The sequence below is a fragment of the Lampetra fluviatilis genome, chromosome 62 (assembly GCF_964198595.1).
Source record: "Lampetra fluviatilis chromosome 62, kcLamFluv1.1, whole genome shotgun sequence".
Taxonomy (NCBI): domain Eukaryota; kingdom Metazoa; phylum Chordata; class Hyperoartia; order Petromyzontiformes; family Petromyzontidae; genus Lampetra; species Lampetra fluviatilis.
The window spans coordinates 5,829,483-5,843,947 of NC_136336.1; the positions used below are offsets into that span (position 1 = coordinate 5,829,483).

The following is a 14,465-nucleotide window of genomic DNA, read 5'->3' on the forward strand; positions in this document are numbered from 1 at the left end:
ACGATGGACACGTTAGAAAATTCAAATCTCTCCGGGCAATTGTGCGGAGGGAGACGTGTGGTTCACCGGCCTGGACAGAGAACTACTGAAGGCCCCATTCACGAAGGAGGAGGAGGAGGCGGAGGGGTAATCACAACCGCGATGGGGCACCATCATCCGGCAAGCCTGATGCAATCATCTGGCTCATCAACCAGCTCGGTGTGACGTCGCAGGTGCTGCTCTCTACATCAACATCAGCCACACGGAAAAGGCTGAGATCTATAGACTCACACAGAGACCCATAGACTCACAGAGAGACCCGCAGATTCACACAGAGACCCGCAGACTCACATATACATCTAAATAATCACACAGAGACCCATAGACATGCATAGACCCATGGACTCACACAGAGACCCATAGACTCACAAAGAGACCCACAGATTCACACAGAGACCCATAGACTCACACAGCGACCCATAGACTCACACATAGACCCATATACTCACACAGAGATCCATAGACTCACACAGAGACCCATAGACTCACACAGAGACCCATAGACTCACACAGAGACCCACAGAGTCACACAGAGACCCGCAGACTCACATGTACATCTACATAATCACACAGAGACCCATAGACTTGCATAGACCCATAGACTTACACATAGACCCATAGACTCACACAGAGACCCATAGACTCACACAGAGACCCACAGACTCACACAGAGACCCGCAGACTCACATATACATCTACATAATCACACAGAGACCCATAGACTTACATAGACCCATGGACTCACACAGAGACCCATAGACTCACAAAGAGACCCATAAACTTGCATAAACCCATAGACTCACACAGAGACCCAAAGACTCACATATAGATCTATAGATCCACAGTTGAGTCCCACAGATTCACAGAGACCAATCGACGCATCTAGAGATCTATATAGATGCACATACAGAACCATAGACTCACAAAGAGGCCCACGGACTCACATCGAGATCTCCATGAAGGATGGACCACCACCATCATCACAGTCGCGACGGTTCACCACCAAACGCCACCCTGACGCAATAATTTGGCCCATCAAGCACCTCAACAACAACCGCCATTCGCCACTAAGTGGCGGTGACGTCACCACGACGCTTGTGCCAGGCCATGTGCACCTTGAGGTCACGTGAAGTGTCGAACGCCCGCTGGCAGGAGGTCACGGGGCAGACCCAGGTGCCACGGGTCGACTGACTGAGATGACCGAGATGACTGGCTGATGCACCACCTGTGCCCCCTACTGCGCCAACTTGCTGTGCTTTAGCCACCCGGCGCTCCGCTCGTTGTTGTGAGCGTCGCTCCTCTGCCCTCAGTTGTTGTTGGAAGGCGACTGCCTCCAACTGCCCAGTAGCGTCCTTCACGAGCCTCCTCCACTGAGGCCGATCTTGACACCGCTGGTACCAGTCATCGGCAAGTCCACTCAGCTCCACGTCCTCCTGTACCACATATGGACAGCTGCTGCTCTGTCCATTAACATCATTGGCCGGTAGGAGAAAGAAGATGATCGCTACGTTACTGTTTATTGTTAAGATCATCTTGACAAACCTGTTCCATACTCTTTGGTTCTTTCGGTAAAGTCACGTAGGTAGAAAGAAAGTAGAACAAGACGAATCACGACGTTTCGATCGCAACACAAGCGATCTTCATCAGGTGGAGCAACCACGGCAAGAAAAAATGCTAAAGTTGGCGTAAAGTAAACTTGTTCCACCGTACTCTCGCTATGCCTACCCTCTGTACTGATATATGTCCTGTTTGTAGAGTACACATCTCGAAATTCCACAACAATAAAACATATTCCTGCGGAGGGAGCTGGTAGGAACGTTGGGTTTCTCGGTCAATGGTCAGGGTCAACAGCGGCGTGGTGTATTCCGCAAATATGGCCGACTGTGAGGGCGGGCACAAGCCGGCGTGAGTAGGTTAAACGTTGAGTTTTATAAGGGCACCCTGGGATGACCAGCCCCTCCCCTCCCAGCACCTCCCCTCCCACCCCCACCCAGCCCCACCCTCCCTACCCAGCCCATCCCCACCCTCCTCACCCAGCCCCTCCCCACCCTCCCCTCCCACCCCCCACCCAGCCCCACCCTCCCCACCCAGCCGCTCCCCACCCTCCTCACCCAGCCCCTCCCCACCCTCTCCTCTCCACCCAGCCCCTCCCTCTCCACCCAGCCCCTCTCTGCACGACGGACGCAATAATCCCCTGTGGGCTGGTGTAACCAGGAGGTTCCTACCGGTAATAAAACCGTATAAATCACAATGTAGGGCATATTTAGAAGAGCTCATTTTAGAACCATCTCGCTGATGAGTATGATTTGAAAACGTAAAATAAGCGAAGCTAAGCGGAATTTGACTCGCACAATCGTGGCGATGTAGCGGCCTCTAGCGGCTGCGTGGGTCACGCGACACGTACGCAGGAGGGCCTTTCATCCAGCAGTGGAGTGAGTGAGACAGAGAGGAGAGAAAAACACACACACCATCGACAAGAAGCGAATCAATCTTGATTTGAGGCTTTCGTGACTTGCAGGAATCCATACTCTTTGGTTCTTTCGGTAAAGTCACGTGGGTAGAAAATAAAATCAATCACGACGTTTCGGGCGCAACACAGCGTCCGTCATCAGGTGGGAAAGCATGGTCTGCTGCTGAGTCAGACTGTTTTAAAAGGTTTGAAATGGGTGTAGCCCAAGGGTCATAAAGAAGTGGCCGGGGCTAGTGATGTTAGTGTGAGAAATTAGCATGTAACTGGGTACGGAAGTGGCTATGTTAATGTGAGAACATGTTTGTTTGCATGCGTGTGGTTCATGCAGACTGGAACACGTTAACACCTTGATTTGAAGCTTTCGTGACTGCAGGAATCCATACTCTTTGGTTCTTTCGGTAAAGTCACGTAGGTAGAAATAATTGTATTATTTTATTTTATTTCTAACTACGTGACTTTACCGAAAGAACCAGAGAGTAAGAAGCGAATCATTGCACAGGCGTGCTGCCGTTTCAAATGGGACGCACACGCGACGGCGTTGCGAACCCCGAAACATTTTCTTCATTCTTTCGGTAAAGTCACGTAGAATGGAAGAATAAAATAATAAAATAAAATAATTCTCACGACGTTTCGGCCACAATGCAAGTAGCCGTCCTCAGGTGAAGACCAGGTCTGTCGGGGAGACCGCGTTGTGGCCGAAACGCAGTGGAGTAGCTAGGATATTTTGCGCCCGGGGACGAACTATAAAATTGGCGCCCCCCCCCCCCCGTTTAATCGCATACCAAAATGTAATTACATGACATGTAGGCTGTGTGTGGCGGGATATATAAACTTTTAGGTTGAGGTGTAGATTCGTGCAGTCGTTTCAGGCTGCCGCGCCCGCCGCAATAAGTCATCATGTAACTTTGTAAGCCTCATTTTGGCGCCCCTTTACCTTGGCGCCCGGGGACACATGTACCCCCCTGCCCCCCCCTAGCTACGCCTCTGCCGAAACGTCGTGAGAATTATTTTATAATGTTTTATTTTATTATTTTATTATTTCCATTTTACGTGACTTTACCGAAAGAACCAAGAAGATAAATCCCTGCAGTCACGAAAGCTTTAAATCGAAATCCCGAAACAATCACCCTCGAAGCGCCCGCTCAATCACAGCAGAGGTGGTAGGCTCAGCTGGCTACGAGCCTGGATATACAACGCCTTGGATGGGTGACCACAACTGTGCCCAAAACGACACGCGTCATAGCGACTGCCTCTGCTTACGAACGTATTACGGTTCCAGAGGTACTCTGTTCGTAAGTCGATTTGTTCGTAAGGTCCAACTTTACTCCCGTCGATTCCAAACGTGCTGTACGGCATGACCAGTACTACTATACATTATAGACTACTATACTGCATTATATACTAAACTACTAAAAACTACTACACTACTACTACTGGTTCTTCATGTTCTGCAGATGTAGATGCCACTGGTTCTTCACGTATACAGATGCAGATGCTACTGGTTCTTCACGTTCTGTAGATGTAGATGTCACTAGTTCTTCAAGTTCTGCAGATGTAGATGCCACTGGTTCTACACATTCTACAGATGTAGATGCCACTGGTTCCTCACATTCTGCAGATGTAGATGCCACTGGTTCCTCACGTTCTGCAGATGGAGATGCCACTTGTTCTTCATGTTCTGTAGATGTAGATGCCACTGATTCTTCATGTGCTGCAGATGGAGATGCCACTGGTTCTTCATGTTCTGTAGATGTAGATGCCACTGATTCTTCATGTGCTGCAGATGGAGATGCCACTGGTTCTTCACGTTCTGCAGATGTAGATGCCACTGGTTCTTCATGTTCTGTAGATGCCACTGGTTCTTCACATTCTGCAGATGTAGATGCCACTGGTTCTCCACGTTCTGCAGATGTAGATGCCACTGGTTCTCCACGTTCTGCAGATGTAGATGCCACTGGTTCTCCACGTTCTGCAGATGTAGATGCCACTGGTTCTCCACGTTCTGCAGATGCAGATGCCACTGGTTCTCCACGTTCTGCAGATGTAGATGCCACTGGTTCTCCACGTTCTGCAGATGTAGATGCCACTGGTTCTCCACGTTCTGCAGATGTAGATGCCACTGGTTCTTCACGTTCTGCAGATGTAGATGCCACTGATTCTTCATGTGCTGCAGATGTAGATGCCACTGGTTCTTCATGTGCTGTAGATGTAGATGCCACTGGTTCTTCACATTCTGCAGATGTAGATGCCACTGGTTCTCCACGTTCTACAGATGTAGATGCCACTGGTTCTTCATGTGCTGCAGATGGAGATGCCACTGGTTCTCCACGTTCTGCAGATGTAGATGCCACTGGTTCTTCACATTCTGCAGATGTAGATGCCACTGGTTCTCCACGTTCTGCAGATGTAGATGCCACTGATTCTTCACGTTCTACATATGTAGATGCCACTGGTTCTCCACGTTCTACAGATGTAGATGCCACTGGTTCTCCACTTTCTGCAGATGTAGATGCCAGTGGTTCTTCATGTTCTGTAGATGTAGATGCCACTGGTTCTCCACTTTCTGCAGATGTAGATGCCACTGGTTCTTCACATTCTGCAGATGTAGATGCCAGTGGTTCTTCATGTTCTGTAGATGTAGATGCCACTGGTTCTTCACATTCTGCAGATGTCGATGCCACTGGTTCTTCATGTTCTGCAGATGCCACCACCGTCATCTATTGCGCGGAGGTTGAACTTAACGACTCTTGAACTTAATGACGGGCAACTGGACATTCGGACAGGTTTGTTCGTAGGAGTCCCTGTAGAGCAGGGGTCCTCAAACTTTTTAAACAGGGGGCCAGTTCACTGTCCCTCAGACCATTGGAGGGCCGGACTATAGTTAAAAAAAACTATGAACAAATTCCTATGCACACTGCATATATCTTATTTTGAAGTGAAGAAACAAAACGAGAACAAATACAATATTTAAAATGAAGAACAAGTAAAGTTAAATCAACAAACTTGCCAGTATTTCAATGGGAAATATGGGCCTGCTTTTGGCTAATGAGATGGTCAATGTCCGGTTCCATATTTGTCACTGCTAGTCGTAACAAGTGATGCAAGTGTGCATCCGTTAGTCTAGATCTGGTTGGAGATTTCAAATGTTTCATTCTGGAAAAAGTATGTTCACAGACATCAGTGCTGCCAAAGATGGTTGCAATTTTGAGTGCATGGTTCCTGAGATGAGGATATGTCTCAGAGGGGAGAGATGCATAGAAATTATGAAGGCTGCTTGACTTGAATGCGTCTTTCAGAGAGTCACAATTCTGCAGTTCAGCCAGTTCCATTTGGTAAATTGTATCCACATTTTCAATGTCAATAGAAAATGGGTTACGGAAAAGCTGTATGTCCTGTTCATGGAGATGAAGCTCTTTAAATCTAAATTGGAACTCCTTTTGCAATTTTTCCAGTGAATCCACATGTTTTGTTTGGGAATGCAACCAATGGTTTTTCCGCTAACAGATTTTGAGTTGTGGGGAGATGGCAGAAGTTTTCCTCCTTCACTTGTTTGATGAGAAGGCCTAATTTTACTTCAAATGCTTTGACATGTGATTGCATATCACAGATGAGCTTCCCCTTTCCTTGAAGTTGCACATTGAAACTGTTGAGTAGCTCTGTTACATCTGTCAGAAAGGCAAGGTGCCATTTCCATTCTGCATCATTGAGCTCTGGTACTTTTTTGTTTTTTGAAAGCAGAAAAGCTGTAATTTGTGGAAGTAAGTCATAGAAACGTTTCAAAACTCTCCCTCGACTCAGCCAACGGACTTCTGTGTGGTACAGAACATCTTCATAGTCAACATTTAGCTCAGACAGAAATTCCTGAAATTGTCTGTGGTTTAGTGCATGAGCTCTAATGAAGTTAACACAAGATACCACAATTTTCATAACAGAGTCCCACTTCAGTGATTTACTACACAGCGCTTGTTGGTGGATGAGGCAGTGTATGGCTATTGGATGAGAATGGTTATGTTTGTCCATCTCTTGGTCAATGCGAGCAATTACTCCTTTCTTAGACCCCACCATGCTAGGAGCACCATCAGTTGTCACACTGGCTAGTTGAGCCCAGTTCAGCTCCAAACCATGCACAGTTTGGCAAACCTTTTCATAGATATCCTCTCCTGTAGTTGTTCCTTTGATGCTTTGCAGCGCAGCAAGCTCTTCTGTGACTTCGAAATAGTCATTCGTCCCACGAATAAAAATTAGAAGTTGTGCAGAATCACGAACATCATTGCTTTCGTCGAGTGCCAAGGAAAAATAGGAAAGTTTTTTTGTGGAGTTTTGCAAATGCTGATGCAAATTGTCTTCCATTTCTTCAATCCTCCGTGTAATTGTAGGTCCTGAAAGACTCACCGTACTAAATAAATCGGCCTTCTCTTGACACATCTCTTTGGCAACAGAAAGAAGGCATTCTTTAACAAATTCTCCCTCCACGAATGGTCTGCCAGTGTACGCTATTAGCTCGGCAACTTGCAAACTTGCTCGCAGTGATGAAATATTTAGCTGCTTCTGCTTCACAAAAGTATTTTGCTGAGTTGTTAATGTATTTTTCAGTTTTAATATTTTATCTTTTCTCACTTCTCCGACCAAACAATCATATTTATCTTCATGTTGAGTTTCATAGTGTCGACGTAAATTGTATTCTTTGAACACAGACACTATATTCTGGCATATCAGACACACAGCTCTTTCCTTGTACTGCATGCAAAAGTAATCATAAGTCCACTGTTCTTTGAATATCCTACACTCCGAGTCAATTTTTCTCTTTCTTGACATCATTGTTTCCTAGGGAGTCAAAATTGCTATTAGTAAAATACCTATATATATACAGCGCTACAAAAACAATATACCAGCAATAACTTTGCCCACACAGAGACATACAGACTGCACTGCCCATCAATGCAGTCTGATTGGGGGAACTCCGCTTTTACCCCAGGCTCACACTGGTGCGGGTGCCATTAAAAAGTTAATTACACCTGCAGTTTTGTTCACAGATCGCAGTGCGGTGGGCACAATGAGTGCCCACCGCCGCAGCCCAATCAGTGCTCGCCACCGCAGCCCAATGAGTGCTCACCAGTGCAGCCCAATGAGTGCTCACAAGCGCAGCCCAATGAGTGCTCACCAGCGCAGCCCAATGAGTGCTCACCAGCGCAGCCCAATGAGTGCTCACCAGTGCAGCCCAATGAGTGCTCACCAGCGCAGCCCAATGAGTGCTCACCAGCGCAGCCCAATGAGTGCTCACCAGCGCAGCCCAATGAGTGCTCACCAGCGCAGCCCAATTAGTGCTCACCAGTGCAGCCCAATGAGTGCTCACCAGCGCAGCCCAATGAGTGCTCACCAGCGCAGCCCAATGAGTGCTCACCAGCGCAGCCCAATTAGTGCTCACCAGTGCAGCCCAATGAGTGCTCACCAGCGCAGCCCAATGAGTGCTCACCAGCGCAGCCCAATGAGTGCTCACCAGCGCAGCCCAATGAGTGCTCACCAGCGCAGCCCAATGAGTGCTCACCAGCGCAGCCCAATGAGTGCTCACCAGCGCAGCCCAATGAGTGCTCACAAGCGCAGCCCAATGAGTGCTCACCAGCGCAGCCCAATGAGTGCTCACCAGCGCAGCCCAATGAGTGCTCACCAGCGCAGCCCAATGAGTGCTCACCAGCGCAGCCCAATGAGTGCTCACCAGCGCAGCCCAATGAGTGCTCACCAGCGCAGCCCAATGAGTGCTCACCAGTGCAGCCCAATGAGTGCTCACAAGCGCAGCCCAATGAGTGCTCACCAGCGCAGCCCAATGAGTGCTCACCAGCGCAGCCCAATGAGTGCTCACCAGCGCAGCCCAATGAGTGCTCACCAGCGCAGCCCAATGAGTGCTCACCAGCGCAGCCCAATGAGTGCTCACCAGCGCAGCCCAATGAGTGCTCACAAGCGCAGCCCAATGAGTGCTCACCAGCGCAGCCCAATGAGTGCTCACCAGTGCAGCCCAATGAGTGCTCACCAGCGCAGCCCAATGAGTGCTCACCAGTGCAGCCCAATGAGTGCTCACCAGTGCAGCCCAATGAGTGCTCACCAGCGCAGCCCAATGAGTGCTCACCAGTGCAGCCCAATGAGTGCTCACCAGCGCAGCCCAATGAGTGCTCACCAGCGCAGCCCAATGAGTGCTCACCAGTGCAGCCCAATGAGTGCTCACCAGCGCAGCCCAATGAGTGCTCACCAGTGCAGCCCAATGAGTGCTCACCAGTGCAGCCCAATGAGTGCTCACCAGCGCAGCCCAATGAGTGCTCACCAGCGCAGCCCAATGAGTGCTCACCAGCGCAGCCCAATGAGTGCTCACCAGTGCAGCCCAATGAGTGCTCACCAGCGCAGCCCAATGAGTGCTCACCAGTGCAGCCCAATGAGTGCTCACAAGCGCAGCCCAATGAGTGCTCACCAGCGCAGCCCAATGAGTGCTCACCAGTGCAGCCCAATGAGTGCTCACCAGCGCAGCCCAATGAGTGCTCACCAGTGCAGCCCAATGAGTGCTCACCAGTGCAGCCCAATGAGTGCTCACCAGCGCAGCCCAATGAGTGCTCACCAGCGCAGCCCAATGAGTGCTCACCAGCGCAGCCCAATGAGTGCTCACCAGTGCAGCCCAATGAGTGCTCACCAGCGCAGCCCAATGAGTGCTCACCAGTGCAGCCCAATGAGTGCTCACCAGTGCAGCCCAATGAGTGCTCACCAGCGCAGCCCAATGAGTGCTCACCAGTGCAGCCCAATGAGTGCTCACAAGCGCAGCCCAATGAGTGCTCACCAGCGCAGCCCAATTAGTGCTCACAAGCGCAGCCCAATGAGTGCTCACCAGCGCAGCCCAATGAGTGCTCACCAGTGCAGCCCAATGAGTGCTCACCAGCGCAGCCCAATGAGTGCTCACCAGTGCAGCCCAATGAGTGCTCACCAGTGCAGCCCAATGAGTGCTCACCAGCGCAGCCCAATGAGTGCTCACCAGTGCAGCCCAATGAGTGCTCACCAGCGCAGCCCAATTAGTGCTCACCAGTGCAGCCCAATGAGTGCTCACCAGCGCAGCCCAATGAGTGCTCACAAGCGCAGCCCAATGAGTGCTCACCAGCGCAGCCCAATGAGTGCTCACCAGCGCAGCCCAATGAGTGCTCACCAGCGCAGCCCAATTAGTGCTCACAAGCGCAGCCCAATGAGTGCTCACCAGCGCAGCCCAATGAGTGCTCACAAGCGCAGCCCAATGAGTGCTCACCAGCGCAGCCCAATGAGTGCTCACCAGCGCAGCCCAATGAGTGCTCACCAGCGCAGCCCAATTAGTGCTCACAAGCGCAGCCCAATGAGTGCCAACCAGCGCAGCCCAATGAGTGCTCACCAGCGCAGCCCAATGAGTGCTCACCAGCGCAGCCCAATTAGTGCTCACCAGCGCAGCCCAATGAGTGCTCACCAGCGCAGCCCAATTAGTGCTCACCAGCGCAGCCCAATTAGTGCTCACCAGCGCAGCCCAATGAGTGCTCACCAGCGCAGCCCAATGAGTGCTCACAAGCGCAGCCCAATGAGTGCTCACCAGCGCAGCCCAATGAGTGCTCACCAGCGCAGCCCAATGAGTGCTCACCAGCGCAGCCCAATGAGTGCTCACCAGCGCAGCCCAATGAGTGCTCACCAGCGCAGCCCAATGAGTGCTCACCAGCGCAGCCCAATGAGTGCTCACCAGCGCAGCCCAATGAGTGCTCACCAGCGCAGCCCAATGAGTGCTCACCAGCGCAGCCCAATTAGTGCTCACCAGCGCAGCCCAATTAGTGCTCACAAGCGCAGCCCAATGAGTGCTCACCAGCGCAGCCCAATGAGTGCTCACAAGCGCAGCCCAATGAGTGCTCACCAGCGCAGCCCAATGAGTGCTCACCAGCGCAGCCCAATGAGTGCTCACCAGCGCAGCCCAATGAGTGCTCACCAGCGCAGCCCAATGAGTGCTCACCAGCGCAGCCCAATGAGTGCTCACCAGCGCAGCCCAATGAGTGCTCACCAGCGCAGCCCAATGAGTGCTCACCAGCGCAGCCCAATTAGTGCTCACCAGCGCAGCCCAATGAGTGCTCACCAGCGCAGCCCAATTAGTGCTCACCAGCGCAGCCCAATTAGTGCTCACAAGCGCAGCCCAATTAGTGACCATGGGCCGGATAAATGTCCTCGGCGGGCCGCATGTGGCCCGCGGGCCGTAGTTTGAGGACCTCTGCTGTAGAGGCTACTCTAGCCAGCAGAGGGCACTGCAGCAAAATCTAATTGTTGTACACACTAGATTTGAAGCTTTCGTGACTGCAAGGATTCATACTCTTAGTTCTTTCGGTAAAGTCACGTAGGTAAAAAAATGAAATTAAAATTAATAAAAAAATAATTAATTAAAGGAAATTAAAGTTAATAAAAAAATTAATTCATTAAAAAAAGGAAATAAAAATTAATTAAAAAAAATAATTAATTTTAATTTCATTTTTTACCTACGTGACTTTACCGAAAGAACTAAGAGTATGTTGTACACACCTCCCCCACCCACCTCCCCCCATCCAATAAACAACGCCTTCTTCACCAACTCGCATTGACCACAGCGGTGAAGTATGATCAAAGTGTCTCCCTAGTTCTCTCTCTCTCCCCCACTAGCTTGCCCACGCAAGGCGCGCGCGTGTGGAGGGGGATGCACACACACGTGGACTAAACACTTAACTGAACTTCGATTTAAAGCTTTCGTGACTGCAGGGATTCATCTTCTTGGTTCTTTCGGTAAAGTCACGTAGAAGGGAAGTAATAAAGTAATACAAATAAAACATAATAAAAGAAATAAAACATAATTAAAAATTATTTTATTATGTTTTATTTTTATTATTTTCTTACTTCCCTTCTACGTGACTTTACCGAAAGAACCAAGAAGACTTAACTGAACATGCAGTAAACATGCGCGTCGTGCCATGCGCGTGCCCTGTCGCTCCACTGCTGGATGAAGAGCGCGGGGCGACAGACAAAGGAAACGTCTCGCAACGCGTCTCGCGCTGCGAGAGCGTTTCGAAGGGAACGCGCGCGAAGATCGAAGGAAGACGAACTTCCTCCTGGGCACGGAGAGCGGAGCGGTGGGTCAGAGGCGCTGCCGATGTGCGCGTCTCTCTCTCTCTCGCTGTCTCTCTCTCTCTCGCTGGCTCTCTCTCGGTCGTTTTACGCAAATAAACACTAAAGCATCGCACCGCGTTCGGTTTGGGAAAGTGGTGGCGGTGGTGGTGGGGGGAGGTGGGTGGTGGTGGGTGGGTGGGTGGTGGTGGGTGGGTGGTGGTGGTGGGGGGAGGTGGGTGGTGGTGGTGGGTGGTGGGTGGGTGGTGATGGGTGGGTGGTGGTGGTGGGGGGAGGTGGGTGGGTGTGGTGGTGGTTGGTGGGTGGTGGGGGGAGGTGCGTGGGTGGTGGTGGGGGGAGGTGGGTGGTGGTGGGTGGGTGGGTGGTGGTGGGTGGGTGGTGGTGGTGGGGGGAGGTGGGTGGTGGTGGGTGGTGGTGGGTGGGTGGTGATGGGTGGGTGGTGGTGGTGGGGGGAGGTGCGTGGGTGGTGGTGGTGGTGGGGGGAGGTGGGTGGGTGGTGGTGGGTGGTGATGGGTAGGTGGTGGTGGTGGGTGGGTTGTAGGTGGTGGTGGTGGGTGGTGGTGGGTGGGTGGTGGTAGGTGGTGTTGGGTAGGTGGTGGTGGGTAGGTGGTGGTGGGTGGTGGTGGGGGGGAGGTGGTGTGGACATTGCCCGTGCGTTATTCGTGAGGAGCGGTGGCGCTGCGGTTAGCGCTACGGGCCAGATCCGACGGACGACACCGGAGTTCGATTCCCACCCGCGGCTAACATCGGCGGCGAGCGATTTTCTGTCCGAACCGGTCCCGGGTTCGTCCCCACCCCCCACCCTCCTCCTCCTCCTCCGTCTCCAAACCTCCAAACCATCGTGGTGAAGTATGGTGAAGCCCCCCCTCCCCCCCACCACTCCCCACCGCCCCCCTCCAATGATTGACAAAGCCATCGGAGTTGTTTTGTTGTTTGATGAACGTAGAGTAGAAGGGGGGCGGGGGGGCGGCGGTGTTACAACCCTTTCATCCAGCAGTGGATTGACAACAGTGTGGGGGGGGGGGGGTGCCGTGCGCGCGTACATTTTAATATTTTTTGACGGAGCAATAAACGTCGGCTTGCGGAAGGCGTCCGTGTTTTTAGATTGCCAAAGCTATTAACATTGCGGGCGCAGTCCTTTGTGGGAACATCAGCCAATGGCTGGCACGCTCTCTCGCGATAATGAAGAGCAGCTGATAATATATATAAGAGACCTCATGGGTTGCATGCGTGTCATTTAGATGTCCAGTGGAGCTCGGTGCAACAGCACGGCAGCGCGTGGTGTCGTCGTCGTCGTTGTTGCAAAGAGGCGAGGAGGACTTATCTCTCATCAGCATCATCAGCAGCAGCAACAGCAGCATTATCAGCATCAGCTTCATCATCATCATCAGCAGCAGCAGCATTATCATCAGCAGGAGCATCAGCTTCATCATCATCATCAGCAGCAGCATCATCATCGTCAGCAGCAACAACAGCATCATCATTATCAGCAGCAGGAGCATCAGCAGCAACAGCATCATCATCAGCAGCAGGATAATCATCATCACCAGCAGCAGCAGCATCATCAGCAGCAGGAGCATCAGCTTCACCATCATCATCATCAGCAGCAGCAGCATCATCATCGTCATCACCAGCAGCATCATCAGCAGAAGGAGAATCATCATCATCAGCAGCAGCAACAGACTCATCATCAGCAGCATCATCACCAGCAGCAACAGCGAAAACAAAGTTCAATTCTCAATAACAACAACAATGCATTCGCTACTTTTCATCTCAAACCTTCTCTGCGCGCTCACAATTGGTCTCATGCAGAGTCAAAGCAAACTTGGGAGCAGCAGCAGCAGCAGTAGTAGCAGCAGCAGTAGCAGCAGCAGCAGCAGCCACCACAATGCCACGCACGACGGCGTAGAAGCAGCAGGCACCAGCGACCTGTCGCTACTGGATCTGGACGGAAACTGCTCCATGTGTTCCAGGAGGGAACACAGCAAAGTCTGGCGTCTCGAGTCCATCAGGTCTCAGATCCTGAGCGAGCTGAGGCTCAAGCAAGCGCCCAACATCAGTCGGGACACCGTCAACAGACTCCTGCCCAAGGCACCGCCTTTGCAGCAGCTGCTGGACCATTACGGATACCAGGACGTGTTAGAGGCTCGCAAACTGGACAGAGATAATCTCGCCACCACCGAGACCATCATCAACGTCGCGACTGGAAGTGAGTCGGTTGTGCCATCATCTCCCGTCCCCTCCTCCTCCCCCTCCTCCTCTCTCTAGCTCTCACTCTTCGTGTCGCTTTTGGCGTCTCGAGATGCGTCCGTCCGTCCGTCTCTCCAACGCTGTCTCTACATCCCAATGCCTCTGTCTGTGTACTCGCCTGTCTCTCTCCACGTCTGTATTTAGGTGTTTTGCTTTGTATCAAACTGTCCCTCCATCTCTCTCTCTCTCTCTACCTTCTCATCTCCCTCGCTTCGATCTTTCCTCTCCTCCAACTCTCCCTATGTTCTCATCTCCATCTCTTCCTCCGTCTTATCTTTCCTCCTCTCTATTTCTCCGTCTCGATCTCTCAATCTTCTCTCTGTCTCTGTGTGTCTCTCTGTGTCTGTGTGTGTCTTTCTCTGTCTCTCTCTGTCTCTCTGTGTCTCTCTCTGTCTCTCTGTGTGTCTCTCTATGTCTCTGTGTGTGTCTCTCTCTGTCTCTCTGCATCTCTCTGTGTGTCTCTCTCTGTCTCTGTGTGTGTCTTTCTCTGTCTCTCTCTGTATCTCTGTGTGTCTCTCTCTGTCTCTGTGTGTGTCTCTCTCCGTCTCTCTGTGTGTGTCTCTCTCCATCTCTCTGTGTC

At 51.4% G+C, this 14,465-nt stretch overlaps 2 protein-coding genes across 2 annotated transcripts in view; both read left to right on the plus strand.

Moving 5' to 3' along the window:
- Positions 1–14,465, plus strand: part of LOC144951398 (uncharacterized) — a 493,651-nt gene that overhangs the window by 254,504 nt on the left and 224,682 nt on the right. The gene's annotated exons all lie outside the window — the stretch shown is intronic.
- LOC144951480 (growth/differentiation factor 8-like) overlaps positions 13,388–14,465 on the plus strand; it is a 56,225-nt gene continuing 55,147 nt past the window's right edge. Inside the window, exon 1 of the mRNA XM_078881787.1 lies at positions 13,388–13,844. Coding sequence (XP_078737913.1) covers positions 13,388–13,844 — 457 coding nt within the window. The remainder of the gene's footprint in view (positions 13,845–14,465) is intronic.